Source organism: Bos mutus, chromosome 2, assembly GCF_027580195.1.
Source record: "Bos mutus isolate GX-2022 chromosome 2, NWIPB_WYAK_1.1, whole genome shotgun sequence".
Classification (NCBI taxonomy): domain Eukaryota; kingdom Metazoa; phylum Chordata; class Mammalia; order Artiodactyla; family Bovidae; genus Bos; species Bos mutus.
In genome coordinates this window covers 28,643,327-28,664,082 of record NC_091618.1, presented here as the reverse complement: position 1 = coordinate 28,664,082, position 20,756 = coordinate 28,643,327, and the positions used below count along the sequence as shown (strand labels likewise).

At 53.0% G+C, this 20,756-nt stretch overlaps 1 protein-coding gene across 1 annotated transcript; it reads right to left on the bottom strand.

Moving 5' to 3' along the window:
• Nucleotides 1-1,033: 1,033 nt before the first annotated feature.
• Nucleotides 1,034-20,358, bottom strand: PTPRN (protein tyrosine phosphatase receptor type N). Its single transcript, XM_005889687.2, is given in 24 exon segments — nucleotides 1,034-1,661; nucleotides 1,869-1,942; nucleotides 2,151-2,215; nucleotides 2,876-2,929; nucleotides 6,163-6,329; nucleotides 7,568-7,687; nucleotides 7,810-7,887; nucleotides 8,097-8,170; nucleotides 8,321-8,468; nucleotides 8,569-8,769; nucleotides 9,180-9,398; nucleotides 10,051-10,115; nucleotides 10,310-10,389; nucleotides 10,698-10,784; nucleotides 10,997-11,271; nucleotides 11,945-11,979; nucleotides 13,196-13,327; nucleotides 13,753-14,082; nucleotides 14,085-14,106; nucleotides 14,189-14,450; nucleotides 15,436-15,532; nucleotides 18,327-18,440; nucleotides 18,704-18,754; nucleotides 20,197-20,358. Coding segments are annotated over 24 exon segments (2,937 nt in total). The 5' UTR covers nucleotides 20,312-20,358; the 3' UTR covers nucleotides 1,034-1,589.
• Between the last annotated feature and the right edge of the window lie 398 nt (nucleotides 20,359-20,756).

Sequence of the window (20,756 nt, the reverse complement as noted above, 5' to 3'; positions counted from 1 at the left end):
TTCTCTCTCTGAGCAGGACAGGTGGTACTTGCCCATCTTTCATGTGGGGGCCTGAGCCTTGGGCTTCCCTGGAGGCTCAGATGGTAAATAATTTTGCCTGCAATGCAGGAGACACAGGTTTGATCCCCGGGTCAGGAAGATCCCCTGGAGAAAGAAATGGCAACCCACTCCAGTATTCTTGCCTGGAAAATTCCATGAACAGAGGAGCCTGGTGGGCTACAGTCCATGGGGTCGTGAAGAGCTGGAAAGGACTGAGTGACCAACACTTTGACTTTCTGAGCCTTGGCAAGGTGAGGTGGCCCTAATTCCTGAGTAGCTCCAGGCTCAAGGCTGTTTTTGCCTCATTTCTGTGTGTACCACTGTTGTCCAAGGAACACGCGGATGGAGTCTCCTCTGAGGCCATACAGAGTGGGGGCATTCCAGGGGAATGGGGAGAAAGTGCCCTTTGCCCCGAGGTGAATGAATGTTGTGACATCTCACAGGCCTAGTCTGTGAGTCGTTACCAGAGTTTAGCTAATTCTGCTTAAGCTGTGGTGAGCACTTGGCCTGTATCACCTCATTTAGTCCTAACCTCCATCCTGCATGATGTATATTATTCCTGAGGCCGAAGGGTGCGAAGCTGCTGCCCTAGAACTGAGAGGAGATGCAGCAAAGAGGCCAAGCATGCCTGTGTTGGAATCCCAACTCCACCACTTAACTAGTTGTGGTACCTCAGGCAAGTTCTGTGCAGTCTGTCTGTCTGTAAAATGGGGCTAATTGGTAGCGTGTCCTGAAGATTAAACCAGTTAATGGTTGTCAAGCACCTTGGAGGCTATCAGACATGTAGGAAGTACAGCATAAAAACTACTGCCCGATTGTCATTTGCTTCCATGCAAGCCTTGAAGAGCCTGACTCCACCGCCCGGCTCTCCCATAATTGTCTGCACCTCCTGAAATGCAGCAGGGCCTGCTCCAGGCTGAGGCTGGGACTGAAGCCTGGAAGCAAAGCAGAGAAATGCGTAGGAGGTCTGGGTTGCAGCTGCACACACGACACACTAACTTTATTCACATTGATACAAAAGTAGATTTTTCCAGAAATGTTCTCTTGTGCCAGGGGGAGCGAGTTGAGTGGCACGTGGCAGAAGGGTGAGGGGAGGGGGCAGGAGGGGCAAGGGCCACAGTGTGGGTCATGGAGGCAGGACAGCGGGCAGCAGGGGCTAGGGGAGGAGGACGATCTGGGCATGGTGGCCCCTCTGCCCCATTCTAGCCACACTGGAGGGCGGAGGGCGTCCACACAGACATATTGGGAGCATCCAGAGTGGCGGGAAATGGGGGTCAGGGAACTTGGACAGGAGGAAATTGTGGGTAGAATTTGGTGCCCATGACTTTCCTCTCCTTCTGACTGGCTGCCAGCTCCCCCAGGGGACACCAGGGGTTCCTGTATGCCCCATCTTGCTTCCCCTTCCTTACACGCTCCTCTTGGAAGGGCTGGACATGCCCAGGAGGGGCCAAGGTGGCGGGTGTGGTGGTGAGAGCGAGTGCACAGATAGATGCTCACACAGGCAAGGAGGGAGTGGAGGCTGGGCTGCCCACCGAGGGGCTCCAGGGGTCTCACTGGGGCAAGGCCTTGAGGATGGCATTTACCTCCTCCGCCACAGCTGTCAGGGCAAACTCAAACTGGTCCTGGGGAAGGGTAGAGGGAGGAGGGTTATGGGGAGGCCCGGCCTCTGCTCCTGCCCTGGGATTGGGGGTGGGCTTTGGGGCGGTTACTTGGGGGAGAAGGAGGGAGCCCTCCTTGGGGAGATTTGGAGGCAGGCAGGAGAGGCAGGCCACTGCAACTTTCCCTGGGGAAAGGTCATGGCTAGGGTAGGTGTAGAGAGAAACAGTCACCTTAGATCGAACAAGGCCAGGCCGCTGGTCACGGACATGCTCCAGGGTGGCAGCAATGTCGATCTCCTTCACTCCTGGTGGGAGGGGTGTGGGGATACACAGATGCTCAGAGGGTGTCCAGAGGAGGGTAGGACCCAGAAAGCCTAGGGCATCTTGGGATGGGAGGCTCAGAGGATTACCTGGGGGTGTGGCGACCTGCCCTCCACGAACTCCTGTGACCCCAGGGGCTGGGGAGACTCTAATCTGGGGCTGGGCTGGGGACATGGTGGGGAGGGGCCTTACCTTTTGCCATGCGGTTCAGTACCATGTCGATGAGGATGTAGGTGCCTGTCCTCCCTGCACCATCACTGCAGTAGGAGATGGTGACAGGCTGAGCTGGGGACCCAGCAGGAAGGGGGAGGGGAGGGGACATGGAGGCTTGGGGTAGAGACGGTGGTGGAGCCATTAGGGTTAGCTGCGGGGTTGGATGGCATGACTGAGCCGAGGATTAGGGATGGGGTCATAGCTCTTGGGTCCTGGGAATTGGGCCTTGAGTGGGGAGCCTGTGACTCATGGGGTGTCTCTTGGGCAATGAGCCAACTGAAAAGGAGAGCCCTGGCTCCACCCTGAGGTGGAGGCAGTGAGAGGGAATGGGAATAGCCATTTCCAGCCACTGGGCAGGCTTTCCTTCAGCCAACGTCTTATGTAAATGGCAAGATGGTAAATATTTTCAACTTTGTGGGCCACATATAGCCTCTGTCGTGTGTTCTTTTTTTTCCTTCAACTATTTAAAAATGGGGACATCATTCTTAGCTCATGGGCCAATAAGAAAATAGATGGTATGCTGAATTTGGCCCGTGGGCTGTTGTTTGCTAGTATCAAGGGGACAGTCAAACAGTGTGCTTGGGAGATGCACACGGAGAGCAGGACCGGAGAGGGGTGGGAACCAGGATGTGCCCCCTTCAGGGCCCCCTGGCTTGGGCCTGGCCTGTCCCCCCACCCCCCACCCCCTCCAATCGCATACGCACCTGCAGTGCACGATGATGGGGCAGGAGCGGCCCCGGTAGCACTTGTTCACCTTCCTGCAACAAGAAATGGGCATGAGGCCAGGGGGCACCAGCAGAGGCAAAGGGGAGCTGAGACACACACCTGTGGGCTTGTCTTCCTTTTCTCCCCACCTGCCCAGGGCTGAGGAGGGAAGACGGCTGGACGGAGGAGTTGTGGCTGGAGGCCAAGAACCAGAGATGGCGTTGGGGGGCACTGGGCTTGCCTTGTCACTATGGGCCTAGGCTATGCACCTGGAACAACTGATAAATCAGTTGCTCTGATTTATCAGATAAAACCTGATAAATCAGATCAACCGATAAAAACCTTTCAAGCCCCAGTTTTCTTACCTGTAAAACGGGTATGATAGTAATAGTAACCTCCTTCTTAGGGTTCTTATTACATGGATTATGAGATAATCCATATAAAGGACTAAGTGCTAAATCTGGCACACAGTAGGTGCTCATTAAATGATGGCACTATTAAAGATAAAATGTCATAATATTAACAGTCTCCCCTGCCTGAAGTTCAGGGAGGATAGGTGTTCAGGTGACTTCAAGAGTGTCAGAGCACACTATTGCTCTGCCCCTGGGTGTTCCCCTCCCACCCAGGCTCCTTGTGGTCCTCACCAGCAGTGAGGTCTGGTTGTAGCTCTGGGTGCAGAGTTCCTCTGGTGAGGGGATGACAACCCCTCAGCTCTGAATATACTGCCGCCCACTGTCTCCCTGGATAAGTCTTACCCCAGCACAGGTGCTCTGTGATTGGGTCATATTCAGACTATGGGTCCACCTGGACCTCAGACTCTGCTTCTTGGACCACAGCTCAGCAAGGAGCAGGTGGGTTCTCCCTCTCTCATGGCCCAGTCTAACCTGCCCTTGTTCCTTATGACATTCCTGACTTGAGAGTCACTTGCAGACTCCTGATACTCCCAAAGGACAAGGGCAAGGGAAAACCTTTTGAGGGGTTATTAGAGCATTTCAGAGGAGCTTGGAACTTAGTGGTCTCCCAGTCTGGTACCCCCAGACTTGCTGGGGCCAGGTGACTTGAATGGTTTTCTAGAAGTCCACGTGATTCCTTAGCGTATCGGCTGGTAGATCAGGGCTGGGGCTGAACAGAAGTTGTCACGGTGGCTCCCAATCAGTTAATAATAATGACAACAAATAGTACTTGGAATTAACAGAGCCTTTGCTATATGCTGGAGCTTCCCTGGTAGCTCAGCTGGTAAAGAATCCACCTGCAATGCAAGAGATCTGGATTCTATCCCTGAGTTGGGAAGATCCCTTAGAGAAGGGAAAGGCTACCCACTCCATTATTCTGGCCTGGAGAATCCCATGGACTGTATAGTCCAGGGGGTCACAAAGAGTCTGACACGACTGAGCAACTTTCACTTTTACTTTTGCTATGTACCTGGCACTTAAAGTAGATTTTATAGATTTCATGCTACTGATTTTTGTAACAATCCCTTAAGGTATGGGTCATCAATCTCATTTCACAGGTAAGAAAACAGATGGAGGTCAAGGAACTTGATCAGTCATTTTCTAAGACTTCAAAATTTATTTTGCCTTCCCTCTGATAGACCTTCACCAAAACATTATTTATTAAGCAGCAATTAATTTGTTCTGGGTGTCTAAGCCAATTGAGTTTACATAATTCCAGCCTGAAGCAAAGAAACATAACCTTTTCGCTTACCTGTGCAGCCTTAAAATAAGTCCATGCACTCATTTTATAAAGATTTTTAAATATGGAAAACAAAAATTACCCCTGATACCCTTGATGGTGCCTTCAAGAAGCCTGTACCTTAGGTTGCATGGACCCCAGTTAGAAACCATTGTCCTGAGGCTCAGAAACTACCCCCAGGTTCCTGCCCCAGTTCTGTTCCTCTGCTTTCTGCCCAGCACCTAGAGACCTCAGAGCGGCCCGGCAAGGGGCAGAGAAGCAGGAGGAAGCTGCAGTGTGGGTGAGGTCCCTGCCATGGCAGCAGGCTTCTCAGCCACCTCTCTGTGGAGGGAAGGCAGGGCACTCTGGAGGCCTGGACACGGTTTTAGCATCTGAAGAGGGCAAGTCCCCCTGTTGGTTTCCTGTCCCAGCCCCCACCTGGTTCCATGAGTCCCCAAGAGTCCAGAGATTCCCGCCCACCTGCAACTCCCTTTGATAGTATTTGTCCCTTCCCTGAATCTCCCCAGCCCCCAGCTCTCCCATCACCCTTCAGGGTGGTCCCTGGGCCACACGTCCTCATGTCCCATCCATGCAGCGGCCACACCTGCCAGTGATCACTTTTGTGACTATGCAACTGGAGTGAGAATACTAGCTGCAGATCACAAAAATGACGCTGGCAGCCGTGAGAGAGAGAGAGAAGAGGGAGGAGACAGAGAGGGGAGACAGAGCAACGGAGAGGCAGAGACATGTAGAGAAAGAGAGGAGGGGGGAGACAGAGACAAAGAGAGGCAGAGTAAATAGGCAGAGATGGGAGGGAGGTGAAGGAAACAGCTGAGAGATGAAACAGGGAGAGGTGCAGAGCGGGGAAATGTGGATGGAGTTGGGGAGTGAGACAGACTGTGAGACAGAACGATGGAGAGAGAGCTGAGGGGGAGAGGGAGGGTGGGGGAGAGAAAAGTGGGAAGGAAGGGAGAGAAAGAGGGAAAGAAATAAAAACAGAGGCAAAGAGATACAGAGGGTAAAGAAGGGGGAAGGCAGGGGGGAGTGAGAGAAAGCAGGGGGACAACAGACATAGAGACTGGACACCAGGAAACACAGGACAGGAGGAAATAGACAGCAAGGACCAAGGAGAAGGAGAGAGGGAGGGAGGGGGCTAGAAACAAGATGAGCCTTTCAGGGTATAGCGGGGCGGAGGGAGAAGAAGGTTATGGAGAAAGAGTGGGAGATAGAAAAAGAGGGCAAGAGAGAGGGAAGAGGCAGCCAGCCAGCAGAGAGAGCGAGCAGTCAGGAGCTGGACCACAGCAATGGACGGATGGGCACAGCGAGACAGAGCGTCAGTCTTGGTTTGGGGGGTGGTGTTCGGAAGGGGACGCCAGGAGGTCAGAGTCAGTCCTGGTTTGGGGGTGTCTAGAAGGGGACACCAGCAGACCAGAAGCTGAGGCTCCAGGTCGGGCGAGAGGGCCTGCCTCTCCTGACCTGGGGCCCCAGGAGGAGCTGATAGGCTGCGGGGAGGCGCCAGAGCCCGGCTCCCGGCCCCCTTGCTCCTAGGCTGCTCTCTCCCGGGCTTCTGGGAGCCTTCCTCGGGCCGCCCCACCTCCCAGGGGTGCCGGCTCACCTGCGGAAGTCCAGGAGGGGCCGGGTGGAGGCCGGGGTGCCCTCTGCCGGCCAGCTGAGGAAGTGGAACTGCGTGAGCGTGCGCGTCTCCTGGGTCTGCACGTTCTTCAGGTAGAAGCTCCGCACCAGGAAGTCCTCGCACCAGATGTGCTCCGACACCAGGTTCACCTGCGAGGGTGGGCGCGCAGGCCTGAGCGCGGCAGGGCCTCTCCAAATCCTCCCGGCCTCCCAGGCCAGTCAGGAAGCTCACTCAGCTGTCCCCAAGAACCCTAGCCATCTGTGTCTAGGACTTATGGACTGCTCAGGACAACTGGAGGCTTTTCCACCTAGACACAACTAGTCTTTTTGGCCGCATAGCGGGACCATAGCTCCCCGACTACGGATCGAACCTGTGCCCCCTGCAGTGGCAGCTCGGATTCTTAACCATTGGACCCTCCGGGAAGTCCTGTGTGCTTCCTGAAATCAGTGTCTCCTTCCTCTTTTGTGCAAAGACTAGCACAGTGTCTGTGTTACACACCATAAACTTTGATAAAATTCTGTATTTTCATTTGATTTTTTTCTTTAACCCCAAGCAGGACCAATTTTTAAAGCTTAAAATGAGAAAGTATTGTGTGCTCATCTAATGCTGAAAATTTGTTATCCAGAGCTCATTTAGAGACAAGAAGCTTCTGTTGTGCAAATAACATCTCTTGTTTTATTGGGGGGGGGGTCACTTCCTATTGGTCAGGAATGTTTCTTCTTCCTCTACTTTGTCTCTGCCCAGACCACCCCCAGTGTTTTTCTATTTTTCATAAGCAACATGTGTGATTGGCAGCATTTCTTTCTTTGCTTTGGCCTCCAGGAAACTCAGATCTAAACTAGACTCAATAAAAGTAGGACTAAGTCTTGGTCTTCGAGTATACTTATCTTCCCTGTCTCAAAACTGTACTCCTGGCTCTTAGCTTCTTACCTTAGTTTCAGTGGTTTTATAGTTTTATATCTGTACCTTTCATCATAGGTCCCTACAAGTGCTTTTCAGCCCTAGACTAGACACACACATACACACATGTATATGCATATATGTATGTATGTGAATGCTTTCCTGGTGGCTCAGACAGTAAAGAATCCACCTGCAATGCAGGAGACCTGGGTTCAATTCTTGGGTTAGAAAGATGCCCTGGAGAAGGGCATGGCAGCCCACTCCAGTATTCTTGCCTGGAGAATCCCCACGGATAGAGGAGACTTGCGGGCTACAGTCCATGGGGTCTCAAAGAGTTGGACACGACTGAGTGAGTAAGCACAGCACAGCATGTGTGAATATGTGTAATACATGGATGTTTATATACATATACAGTCGCACATGTATGAAGGGTGCACCGCCCACTTTCCCCACCCCCATTTTCTCCTGGCCGTGGGGTTCTGCTGACCTCATATACGTGGTAGAGGGAGGAACCCTCGTCCGGCCAGTAGCGATCACACTGCTTGACACCATCCTCCACCAGCGGGGTCAGCATGACGATGACAGTGCAGCCACTCTCCCACACCATCTAGGGACAGATGATGTCTAGCACCCAGGTAAGCTCCATTCTAACCTCCCTGGGACCTGGTTGGCCCTGGCTGCCCACAAGGGACCCCGGTCCCTGGAGACACCCTCCCTCCAAAAGCCCACCTGCCAGAAGTCTGCAATGGTATGCGACAGCGGTCCCTGTGTGGCTATGTAGGCTGGCATCCGAGGGTCGTGCTCAATCTGGGGGCAGGGAAAATACATCATGAACCAGAATAGGAAATGCCATTATGGAGAGGTCTGGTCAAAGGGAGCAGGCCAGGGTCTGGGGGAGCCTCAGAACTCCCGTTTCCATGCCAGATATCAGGCCCACAATTCCAGGGCCTTGGGGAGCGGGAAATGGAGTCTATAGGGGCAGGATGAATATGGGGGAGGAGATGGGAGCCACTCACAATGGGGCTGGCATTGATGTAATCACTCCGAGAAGGGCTGCTCTCCACCTTCAGCTTGATGCGAGCATGGTCATCTGCACAGACCCCAACCCCACCCCAGAAACCCCTCTGGTCACTGGGGTCCTGGCACCTCTGCCACTCAGCCTCAGCCAGGAGCCCAGCCCCTACCCCAAGCCCTCCGGACTCCCAGCAGACAGAAGGCTGGGCCAACAGGACTCACTCACAGGGTAGGAAGTCAGGGTGGCGGTTCTTTTTGATGTTGCCCTCACCCTGGGCAGTGGCACAGGTGTTGGGCTCCGCCTGGTAGGCACACAGGGCCTGCCACTCCTTGGCCAGGCGGTCCCTGTTCCGAAGGTGGTCCTCCATGTAGGCCTGCAAGGACACCACAGCCTGGCGCCGGCCCCCACTGCCAGCCCTGCCCCTCCCACCACCCGGTCCCCTCCCTGCCTCTGGGCCCATGCCCCATCCTGACCAGAATCATGTGTCCCGTGGAGATGTCCATGTTGGCTTGGGCGGGCTCCTCACACCAGGACGGGGTGCTGCTGTGGGAGCTGGGGCTGGCCTGGGCAGCATCGCTGAACTGTGAGGACACGCTGCTCACCCGAGAGGGCTCGGGTGGACCCTCCGCCCTGTTGAACAGGGACTTTGTAGCCATATGCTGGCGGCATAGATCCTGCAGAAGAAGGACAGGGCAGGATCCATGTTCTCCTGAAGCCTTTTCAACAGAGTCCTTAGGATGGTCCTGGATTGCTTTTGAATGAAACCTGTCTCCTCTGGGGTGGGGTCTTCTGCCCTGGGTCTTCTGCCTCATCCTTTCCAGGGCTGTTCTGCTTGTGTGGCCCATGACAACTTCAGATATTACAGAGCAGAATCCAGAACCCCCTGAATGGTGGTATTGGGGAGAACTTCAGGAACCACCTGTTCTCAATTCCCATCCATTCAAAATGCCCCCACGACATCCCCTTGCTGGGGCTTCTCCAGCCCCTGCCTGGATATCCAACTCCCTGCCCTCATCTTACATGAGACCCAGACTCCTGAGCCCCTTCCATTCCCTTTCATCAACAAGCTTCTGGGGCTGCACACCTGGTACTCAAAGGTCGTGTCACCATGGGCCCCCTCGGGTCCCAGGGCGGCCAGGCGCTCCTTGTCCCGCTGTCGTGCATGCTGCCGCACACACAGAGCCACTGCCAGGGCCACGAGCAGCCCAGCCACACCCGCCAGGGCCACCAGAGTAAGAAGCACGGACCGCATGGGAGAAGTGCTGTGGGCCGGTCGGGGAAGGATGGCGGCTGCCTCCTCCCTCTGTGGGAACAAGGTTAGAATCAAGGTGGGCAGTGGTGGTGCGGGGAGACTTAGGAGCTGCTCCTCACTCCTGTCCCACACCCCACTCCCTGCTAGGATATCTCCTGGGGAAAAGCTGAGAGGCAGGGACATGGTGGTACAGGCAGAGGGACTCAAGTAGACCCAAGATCCCTCTTTCTCAATCCCCATGGGACCAACTCAACCACATTGTACTGCCAGAGACTTAGTGGGTGACTCTCCCTAGGAGTTTTTGTATTAAAAAATGGATGTAGAGAAGTATAGAGACCCAGGAAGTCAAATAGTAGAACATGAGGCATCAGTGTTGGATGCATAATAGAAGCATATTTTGAGTTCAAAGTCCTTTCTGTGTAATGTTTTCCCTTGGAATCTGAGACTTTGCTCTAGCATATCTATGGACGGCTGGGCCACCTCAGGTAGTTCTTCCAGGTGAGCTGGCTGCCTATAGAAGGCTGATCCTACAGGGAGCTGGAGCCACTGGGGCCATCTGCTGGTTGGAAAGAAAACTGCATGGAGGAGGGCTGCTTCAGCAAAGGTGGTGTATTTCAGCTCCTGTTCTGCCAAGACTGCCTTCATTTCTGGTGGGCAGCATCAGCCAGCGGGGACTTTGACTGATTCTTCAGTTATCTCATACCTGTCCCACTCCTGTCTGCAAGATCTGGAGCCCTGTCTGTGCTTCCAGTTCAGACTTCACCAACCCTGCAGGGAGGACGGAGGTCAGATCCTCTCCAGCCCCAATATGGTCTCCACCCCATGCCATGCAATGCCCCGTGGCAGGCCGGGCCCATATGGCCCGGGTCTGGGAATATTCCTGGGTCTGGGAATGTTTCAAGGAGAGCATCAGCCACCGGTCTGGGTCTATACAACTAGGGCTAGGGTGAAGAAGTAATTACCCGCTTGCTGGGTCACATCAGCCAAAGACAGGTTCTGTTCATTGTGCCGGATGCGGAAGGTAAGGGCTGGTCCCACGACACTGCCGAATAGGAGGTATATTACTGCCTCACCCATCACAGATCCCAGATTCAAAATGAGAGATCCGCTCTGGTCCTCTCCCTATTAGAGGATGGGGCTGAAACCCATGCCATACGAGGATGTTTCAGGAGGGAAGATACTGGACAGGCCAGCAGCAGGGCAAAGTGTGGCTGTACCTTCAATGAAGCTGGAAACATCTGTGACCTGACCTCGGCCCCTTACCTGGAGTTTGTCTTCCCCTCCTCCCTTGAGCCCCCTAGGCCCCACCCCCTTCAAGCTACCTGCCGCCCCAGCCAGATTGAGCCCCACCTGATGTTGATGAAGCTGCCCGAGGACATGTGCACGTGCTCAGCCAGGATCTCCAGCAGCCTCACTCCTGCAGCCAGACTCAAGGGCCTGGAGTTGCAGAGCCGGTAGAGGAAGGAAAGTGGGGACCCTCTTGGCCACTTTCTTGAAACACCCTCCAAGGGTGTCAAGACATCCAGAGGTGCAGAGCAGTCCCCCCCACCCCCATCTACTTCACATCTGCGTTTCTGCTTTCTGCCTCCCAAGGCAGGCCAGCCCAACCCCCAAGGGAACAAGAGGCTGCCCCGCGCGGGAGCCCTTACTTCTGGTCGGTGACAATGTAGCCGTATTCCTCTGCTGATGGCCGAGTGGAGGGCTGCCCCGCCACGGTGGGCTGGCTCTGGCCCAGCGGGCTTTTCTTCTCTACCAGGACTGGAGTGGCGGGGGGGCCAGCAGCTTTCGGGGGCTCAGAGGATCCGGTGCTCAGCTCCTTCTGGGCTTTATTGGAGGTGGAACTGCCAGTGGGGGATCCAGGCAGGGAGGGCATTGGGGGTGGAGGCTCTGCTGGGTCTTCGCCCTGAACCTGCTCCTCCATTGTCTGTTTAGAAGAGAGGATAGAGGTAAGGTCTCTAACAGTGAAGGGGTTAAGGAAAGGGGGTCTACAATCTGGACCCTGAGTTCCCATAGGGGTGCTTATGACTGTTTCTCTTTCTATCCCCAGACCCAGGTCAGCATTGGGTACTGAGAGGGCATCCAGGAAAGTGAGCCAAGTGGATGAATGAATGAATGAATAAAGGGCTGAATGAATGATTATTCATGATAAGTAATAATTGACAGAATGGGGCTGGAGTGGGGAGAAATTCCAGAGTGAGGAAAGCTGGAGTTAGGGGAGAAGATGAACAGGCAGCCAGTGCTTTTTCGACTTTTGTTTAGCCACACAATCTTAGAAATCCAACGTGTGAAACGGACAGAGCCTCAAGCTGTAGGGCAGTCAGGAGCCTGCCTGCTCCCTTCCCTCCCTTCGCCTAAGGATCTCTTTTCAAGAGCAAGGTCTGACACGACTGCAGTGAAAAAAAAGCATGAATCAAGAATTCTCGCTTCTGGTCCCAGCTCTGCCTTCAGCCTGAGGTGAGACTTTAAACAATGACTTGCAGCCTCCGGGCCTCTGTTGAAGGGTCAGAGAATACAGATTCTGGGTCCTGAGCCTGAGATTTAGATTTCAGCTAAGGGCGTTTGCTGCCTTACGGGTCAGGGAGGTGTTGCAAACTCACTTTCTTGATGTCAGCTCCAACGTTTACAGCTCCTCCTGTAGAGACAGGAAAAACAAAACTCTGGGCAAAGGGCCAAGGCCAAGGTCCACACAACGCAGGTAGGAGAAAGGGCTGGTAGCTCTGAGTCTGTGGCATCTGCTATGGGCTCTCCCCGCAGTCAGTAACCAAGGCTGTTGTTGAGTTCATCCTAAGCATGGCCTCATGCCTCTGAGTGTGTTAGTCCCTCAGTCATGTCTGACTCTTTGTGACTGCAGAGACTGTAGCCTACCAGGCTCCTCTGTCCATGGGATTCGCCAAGCAAGAATACTGGACTGGATTTCCATGCTCTTCTCCAGGGTATCTTCCTGACTCAGGGATTGAACCCACTTCTTTTGTTTCTCCTGCATTGGCAGGTGGATTCCTTACCACTGTACCACCTGGGAAGCCCCATGCTTCTGGGCTTCTGCATCATGGGCTCAGTTACTTCAGTTGTATTCGCCTCTTTGTGACCCCATGAACTATATCCCGCCAGGCTCCACGGGATTCTGGAGCGGGATGCTGTGCCCTCCTCTATATCTTCCCAACCCAGAGATCAAAGCCACATCTCTTATGTCTCCTGCATTGGTAGGCAGGTTCTTTACCACTAGCACCACCTGGGGAAGTCCCTTCTGCTTCATGCATGCACGCTCAGTCACTTCAGTCGTAACTGATTCTTTGTGACCCCACGGACCATAGCCCACCAGGCTCCTCCACCCGTGGGATTTTCCAAGCAAGAACACTGGAGTGGGATTGCCATTTCCTTCTCCAGGGGATCTTCCCAACCCAGGGATGGAACCCGGGTCTCCCACATTGCAGGCAGACTCTTTACCTTCTGAGCAACCATTGCTTGATCAACTCCTCCCTATTTTTGGCCACATCCCTCAAAGCTATTCTTTGCACAGTCCTCTCTTACCTGTCAATTAGTGGCTTCTTGGCAATGACCTTAGGTCATCAGCATCTTCTGCCTAGCCTTCCCGGTGCCTCCAGATCCCCAGCTCACACCCTCATTGGCTTCTTTCCCCATTACTTCCATCTCCCAGTCCTTTCCGGCTCTAACTCCTCAGCTCACCACCTCACCCCTTGCTTCCTGACCGTGGCTGTCAATGACTCCGTGTCTCAAACCAACTCCCTCCCCTGAGCTTGGCCCTTCCCCTCTAGACTGTTTCTTGTGGCCTTGAGAAGTGGGGCAAGAGGCCTCTGTGGGGTTGGCAGTCTCTCTGCCCTGACACTCACCTGGATTTTGTCTGGCACCCTTGGGCAGCAGCTGCAGCAGGGTCGAGAGGGTAGAGAGCTGCTCTGGGGTCAGCTGATGCAGCTCCACACCATAGCCCGCCAGCACAGCGGCCACTCTCTGCAGAGTCACATCTGCTGGGAGCCAGACACGGAGCTCAGGACTGGTGCCAGGATGAACTTACGGGATGAGTTTGCAGGTGGGTGGGGACCCCCACATTTAGGAACTTTTCAAACACCAGGACACGGATGCCCTCCCCTTCCCATCTTTGTCCACACTTTGGGGGAAAGCCCTTCAGGTGTCAAGACCAAACTTCAGGCCCAGTAGGGACTCCTCGATTCCCTAGCTGGAGAAGGCATGTCAGCTCCACCCACTACTGTATCCTCAATGCCTACTTATGCCTGGCAGAGAGCAGGCAGTCAGTAGGCATTAGTTGAGTGTACAGATGACTTTAAGGACAAATTAACAAGTGCATGCATAGTCAGGACAGACCCCCCCGTCTCTGCCCCCGCAGAAAGCAGCCCCATAGGCATGGAGTGGATGCTGAGGCCACGGTTACCTGGCTGCTCTGCTGGGGCGGGAGGTTTCTCCTCACGACCCTCTAGTCCTTCCTCCTCATAGCCCTCCGAGGAGTCCCCTGCCCGGCTGCTGCCCCCTGGCTCTGGCAGCCTTGGTGCCCTGGTCTTGCTGGGCACTTGTGACTCCTGGGCCAGGTAGAACAGCTCTGACTCCTGGAAAAGCTGAGCAGGTGGAGGCCCTGGAGGGTCCCCATAGGAGTGGCCAGGGTGAGCCCCAAACATGCCCTTGGAGCCAGCTCGGCTGAGGAAGGCAGGGGCTTCAGCCTTGGGCAGGGGGTCAACACTGACCATTCCTGGGGAGCTCTCTGAGCCCGGGAGCCATCGCGGGAGCCAAACTGTGGGAAACCAGAGATTGGGATAAGAGCAGATGTCAGCATGGGGATTAGGGTTGGGAGGGGGCCAGTGTCTAGAGCTCACCTGATGGAACAGGTAGGGCTGCAGCAGGGCAGGTTCATAACTCAGGGCAGGATGCGGGGGCTGTGGGGGCAGCAGCAGATGCTCCAAGAGAGGGGGCAGCAGCTCAGCCTGCAAAGGGGACAGGGGGGAGCCCGCCCCAGCTCTGCTCCCACCTACTGAAGGTCGAGGAAGCCGATGCTGCAGAGCTGGGGCGGAGCCAGTGGGGATGCCCTGTAAAAGCAGCTCCCCAGCGGGACCAGGTCTCCTGGGCACCAAGCCAGATCTGAGGAGGAAAGCAAAGTGTGTGTGTGTGGGTGTGGGTGGGTGTGTGCGCGCACGCGCGTGTGTGTGTGTGTGCATGTGTGTTGGTTGTGTGGGGCAACAGTGTACAGAATCTATGAGGCAGAGATGCTGGGGGCCAGGCAGGCTTAGCCTAAAGTAAACCTGATCTCTCAAGAGATGAGGTAGCCTCAGGAGAGGAGAGAGTAGCATGGAGAAGGGCCAGAGGTCTACACCTGGGTAGAGGTCATCACCTCCCTGGTAAGCGTGCCTGGGTCCCTGAAACACAGCAGCAGAGCTGATGAAGCATGAAGCTAAGGACAGAAAAGGGGAGAGTGGGGAGCAGAGGAAGGGAGCTGGGAACTGCTCTAGAAGAACTGTGGCTGCAACTTGCCCCGTTGCCCCTGTGTGCACGTCCCCAAGCACACATCCAAACATTCAGTGCCGTGTCCCGTCCTACCCAACTCTGCCTTCTTCACCTGGTATCATCCTCTGAGCCCCAAGCCCTCATTTACTTTCCTTTGCTTTACAGAGCCTGAATGATGCCTTCAGAGCCCCTAACCATAATAGGAAGATGGTACCTCTTACCATGTAGTAATAAAACTGAACATTAAACAGCCTCAGTCTGACAAAATTCTAATCTGTTCCATGATGACTGCTTTGATGCTTCTTTTAAAATACCAAATGTCCAAATGTTTCAAAGTAGTCTTTAACATTGTGAATCAACTATGCTATGATAAAAATTTTAAGAAAAGACTTTATCCGGCAAAAAAAAAAAAATCCCCAGTTTTGAATGCCCTTGTTTTGCTAGATCCCCAGGGATGAGCTCAGCTCATGTTGGGCATGTGGGAATATCAATTGACCACTCCAGAGCCTTTTTCACCCATGCCCCAGCCTGCTGGTCTCTGTACATACTTTCCTCTCTCCATCAGGAGGACCACAGATGCACCAGCCTTGCAATGCTAGAGCTGATGACAAATGATGCCTACCTGTCCCTTGGATGAGGCTCAGGGGGGCGAAGCCTGGGGATACGCTCCATCTCCTGGGAGATCACATACTGGGTGAGGTCATCATGCCAGGACAGTCCTTCCAGGGAGAGAAAAGAGTGAGATGGAGATTGTCCCTCAGGCTTGGGACAGTCTGAGGGCTCAGTAACAGGGGCCAGTGCAGATCAAAACTGCACCCTCTACCCTGCAGTGTACTGAACTGGGAAGAGCCCAGGAGCAGTGGAGGGGGTCCAGAAACCTGGTGGGTGATCTGAGTTGTCCTTTCCGCCTCCCCCCACCGCACCCCCAGGTGCAAATCTGGAAGTGAGACTGCTTCCGGTGAGACTGGGTTTAAATCCTCTGCCACTTACTAACTGTATGTCCTTAGCTGAACCTCTGTGAGCCTTAGTGCTCTTATCTGGAGAATGGGGCTTTATACCTCCTAAAATTGTTGTGATAGTTAAAACACAATATAAAATGGTTAGAATAGTACCTGACACATTATGAGTATTCAATAAATGCTATCATTATTACTCTCATCAATATTATTATTCACCTTATTTTTATTGATCCTGAACCTTAGTTTTCTTTATTTGTGGTGGTGGTGGTTTAAGTGGGAATAACGTATACTTTATGGGTCTGTTCAGTTCAGTTCAGTAGTAAAGATTAAATGCAATCAGGGACTTAAAAATGCTTGGAAACCTTCAAAGCACTTATACACCTGTTTTAAGCCTTCATTATCATCATCTTATCCTGAAGGCAGATCTGTTTGACCATTTCCCTCAATGAACTCTGCTTGCAGGAAGTCAGTCATCTATTCTAAAAGGATAACCTCCTATTCTCCAGTCCCACCTACTCCCATTCCTTTTTGCTTGCTTCTGGATTAATACTCATATTGCTTTTAACTCATATCATGGGATCTATACCTGCCTTTTTGCCTATTAACATAAGATGAACTATCTGTGTTTCTATAAAAGGCCAATCCTCCACTTGGGCACTAGATTTCATCCCCTGCTAACCTACTCAAGAACATCTTCCCCACAATTCTCCCCCTTTTCCTATATCATTGTTTTCTCCTGTTGTCTACTGAATTATTCCCATTCATATACAAACACAATGCAATTTCTTCCATGTTATAATAAAAATACTGTTTGAATCCCACATTCCCCTCCAGCTGTCACCCCATTTTTTTGTAGCAAGACTCTTTGAAAGTGTTATCTCTGCTGGCTGTATCCACTTCCTTTCCTTCCATTCCCTCTTACCCACTCTATTCAGGATTTTTCCCCCCAACTACTCTACTAAAACTATCATCAAGATCACCAGTGGCTTCTGTATATCTAAATCTAGGGTTACTCTGGAGAAGGAAATGGCAACCCACTCCAGTATTCTTGCCTGGTAAATCCCGTGGGAAAGGAAAAATAAATAAATAAATCTAGGGTCAGTTCTCAGATCTCATCTTACTTAAGCTACCACCATCATTTGACACTGTTGATCACTCCTTCCACCTTGATACACTCTCACTTAGCTTCTAGGACACCAAACACTCTTGTTTCTCCTTCTACCCCATTGGGTCTCCCTTCTCAGCCTCTCTTGTTGATTCCCCTCCTTCTCCTGGTCCTCTTAATAGAATTCTTTAGGGTTTTTCTTCATATTGACTCAATCCCTTGACTATTTCATCCATCTCATGGGTTTAATTACCATCTATACACCAAAGAATTCCAAATTTATATCTCTACTTCAGACTTCTCTCTCTCTTTCAAAACCCAATCTTATATACTCAACTTTCCATTCTAATTGAGTGGACATCTTAACTCAGTATAATCAAAACTGAGCCCCGCCCCTTCCCCAAGTTTATACTTCTGAATAGTTAATATTTTAATGTTTAGTATTTCTGTTTGTACCATTGATTCCCTACATCCTATTCTCAACACAGCAGCAAGAGTGATCCTTTTAAAGTAGAAGTGATATCAAGTACCCCTATGCTCGAACCTTGTGATGGTTTCCTCTTTTACTCAGAGTATGGTCAGAGTCCACACATTCTCCTATAAAATCTTAGAACATCATTACCTACCTGACTGCATCTTCTGCTCTGCCTCTGCATCACTCCTCTACAGCCTTCTGTAGAGGTGTTTTCCATGGTGTTCCTCAAACTCATGCTTAGGGCTTTTGTTCTAGATCCTTGGCCAACCAAAATACTCTTTCCTAAGATAACCTTCTGGAAAACATCCACACCTCCTTGATGTATTTATTCAAATTTCATAGCCTCACTAAGATCTATCTTGACCACTCATTTTAATAGTATGGCTTCCTACCTCACCATTTCTGATCCCTTTATCTTGCTGTAATTGTTTTTTTCCATGGCACTTATCCCCTTCTAACATACTAGTATTTTCTAATTTATATAATGTAGCACCTCCCTTCATCTCCTGAATATAAACCCTAGTAGGCAGAGATCTTCATTTCACCCCTTGATAAATCCTAAACACCTAAAACTATGTTTGCCACATAGAAGTACCCAATAAATGAATGAATTTATTTGCATGAATGAATTGAATGAGTGGGGTGTTCTCCTGGCTGAGGACCCCAGGATTACCTCTGGAATACTCAGTCAGTTCCAGAGAGTGGGCTGATCTCAAAGAGATGAATGCTGGCCTCTTCCAGTGGCTTCTTCCAGAAGCCTTCTCTGGATTCCTCCAGAGAATCTAAGTGTGAACAGTGTATCTCTAGGGTTCTACTCCCACTCCTGTCTCCAGTAAGGTCTGGGAAGTTGAGGCTCCACAGTGGGTGTGATAGGAATGTCCCATGAGAGAAAACCTGGAGTCAGATGGTCCCTCCCTTCCCCATTTCATCTAACCAAGTTACAGCCTCTCTCCTCCAGTGCATCTAGACCTCACCTTGGGACATGAGCTGCCGGAGCACACCTTGTAAGCGTTGAAGAACTGGGGATGTGACTTGCAAAAGGGGCCGGGCTTGCCCCACTCCCACCTGGCACTGTCCAAACAAGCCATCTAAGAGCACAAAAGTGGTGTCAGCAGAGGGCTTGGACAAGAGGCCTTCCAAAGTCCAGGTTGCAAATAGACAGCTCTGTCTCTATCTCCTCTTTTGGCTTCAGAGGGCTTTGCTCCTCCAGGTCATCCCCCCTTCTCTCCAAGTGCAATTCCTCTTCTGACTTCCAGGCACCCCCCCCCCACACACACACACTACTGTCTCACTGTGTACCCTCCCCCCACCCCCCAACCGACTTGTAAGTCTTATGTTCGGTTTCACTCACCCTGAATACAGACTTCAAGATGAGAGCAGAGTCTGCGGTCAAACAGACAGCCTGTAGAGAACAGGTGAGCAGAGAGGCTCAGATACCCCTATGCATACAGTGGTCAGATGGATGAACAGGCTAGGGAAGGGGGAAGCAGATGGGATCCAGTCTTTCATTCTAAGGAAGGCTTTAAGCTGAGAGGAGAGGAGGGAAGAGGCCTCCTCTTCTTAAGAGGGGACTCTGGCTTTGGATTTCAAAGATCTGCAAGTTTGGATTCTTTCCTTAAAAGCCTCAGTTTGTTTAACTAAGTAATGGGGAGAAGAAGCCCTTCAGGTGCATGGGGATGGTGATGGTGGAGAATCATAAACTTCTACTCTGATAGAATTACTGCGGTGTAGTTTATGTCCAAATTCAGAGGGAAAAGGGACTTTCCTTCCCAAATCTCCAAAAGTATCTTATGCTGGCCTGGGACTCAGAAGAGATGGGAACCCTAGCACACTTCCGCTTCGCATGGGAAAGGGTGGAATGGCTCTAAGGCAGTGCTCCCCACACTGTCCCTCTAAGTTCGGGGCCCTAGCGCTGTTGGCGCTGTTCGCGGTGCTGAAGCTCTGAGCCCGGCGCCTCTGAGGGTTTGCCTGGAAGCAGTTATGGGGGAGGGAAGGGCGACCGAGTGAGGAGCCTTTAAAAGACTTGACCTCTCCGCCATTCCAGCCTTCATCTTCCACCCTAATCAACCGGCAGCGCCACAGGAAGTACCTTGCCCTGGCCTCCAAGCCCGATGGGGACGGAGGGCGTCGGACTGCGAGCTTGCGCCCCTTCCCCCACGCGCCCCTGGCCCCTACCCTCCCCCTGCCCATGAGTCAGCGCTGACTGTCTCCGTCCGCTCAGATGTGAGTCAGCACCAGGCCTGACTGTGGGGAGGGGGCGGGAGACGACCCCTCCTTCTTCACCCTCTTTGGCCCCCTTCCCCAGCCGTCTGCTTCTTATGGGAGATCAGATTACAGCGATCAGCCTCTCCACGCTAAGAGAGAAACCCTGGCCCTTCCCTTGGCCTGATCCTCTACGGAAATATGGGACCCCAGAGCTCGTGGGCCCGACTTCTACTGCCTGGAAATCAGGGTTCTCTCTCCTTCCTTCCCCTCCTCCACCCCTCAGCGCCGCCACTTTTTGGCGCCTCGGGGACACTTCCTTCTCTTGTATCCCGTCTCTAGGTCCCTCTGTCCACACGCACCCTCATTCCTTCTCCCCAAACCCCAAACTTGCCCTGAGCCCTCTTCTCTTAGGTCCCGCCCCGGGTTCCCAGCCCCACCTCCAGGCCTACGCCCCTTTCCTCGCAGACGCCCTCTCTTCTCTCTCCGCTCACCGGGCCTCCCCCTACCCCACTCCACACACACCTTCCAGCCGAGGTTCCGACCTTCGTGATACTTCCCATTCCCTCCCCTCCACACCCCCAGCACACCCCACCGAGTTCTGCTCTCGGCACCCGCCCCCACCCCCCATTTCCTCCTGACCGTGGGCACTAATGGCGTTGCAGCCTCCCGGGCGGCTGCCCAGCAACAGCAGACAGAGTAGCACCCGGAGACCACCCGATCCCCCGGGACCCCCAGGCCTCCCCGGGAGCCGCATCCTTCCCGGCTCGGCTCTCCAGCCCGGCAGCCAGAGCCGCAGCGACGCCAGCCCGAGCCTGCCAGCGGGGCCGAGGCGGGGCCTGCCACTCCCCACCCACCGAGGCGGGGTCTACACGCCCCTCTCGCCGTAACTCTGCCAACCCCAGGCGGCTGGTGACGACATTCCCACCCCCGGCTCTGGCGTAGATTTGCGTCATTCATGGCGTAAAAGCGCAGTCTTCGTGGGGCTCCTACTTATCCCAGCCCTCCTACACCCAACTGTAGGTGCCTCTTTAGAATTTTCGCTTGGCCTCAACTTGACATATTCTTCTCCCCAAGGGCCACTGCCTCTATCACCCAGTCTCAGGGTTGGCAGGAAGGGTTCCCGTTGGGTGGGGACCAGGAAGGATAAGTGATAAGGATAACCTTAAGATGTGGAGCATAAAAGTGAATAGAATGTGTCC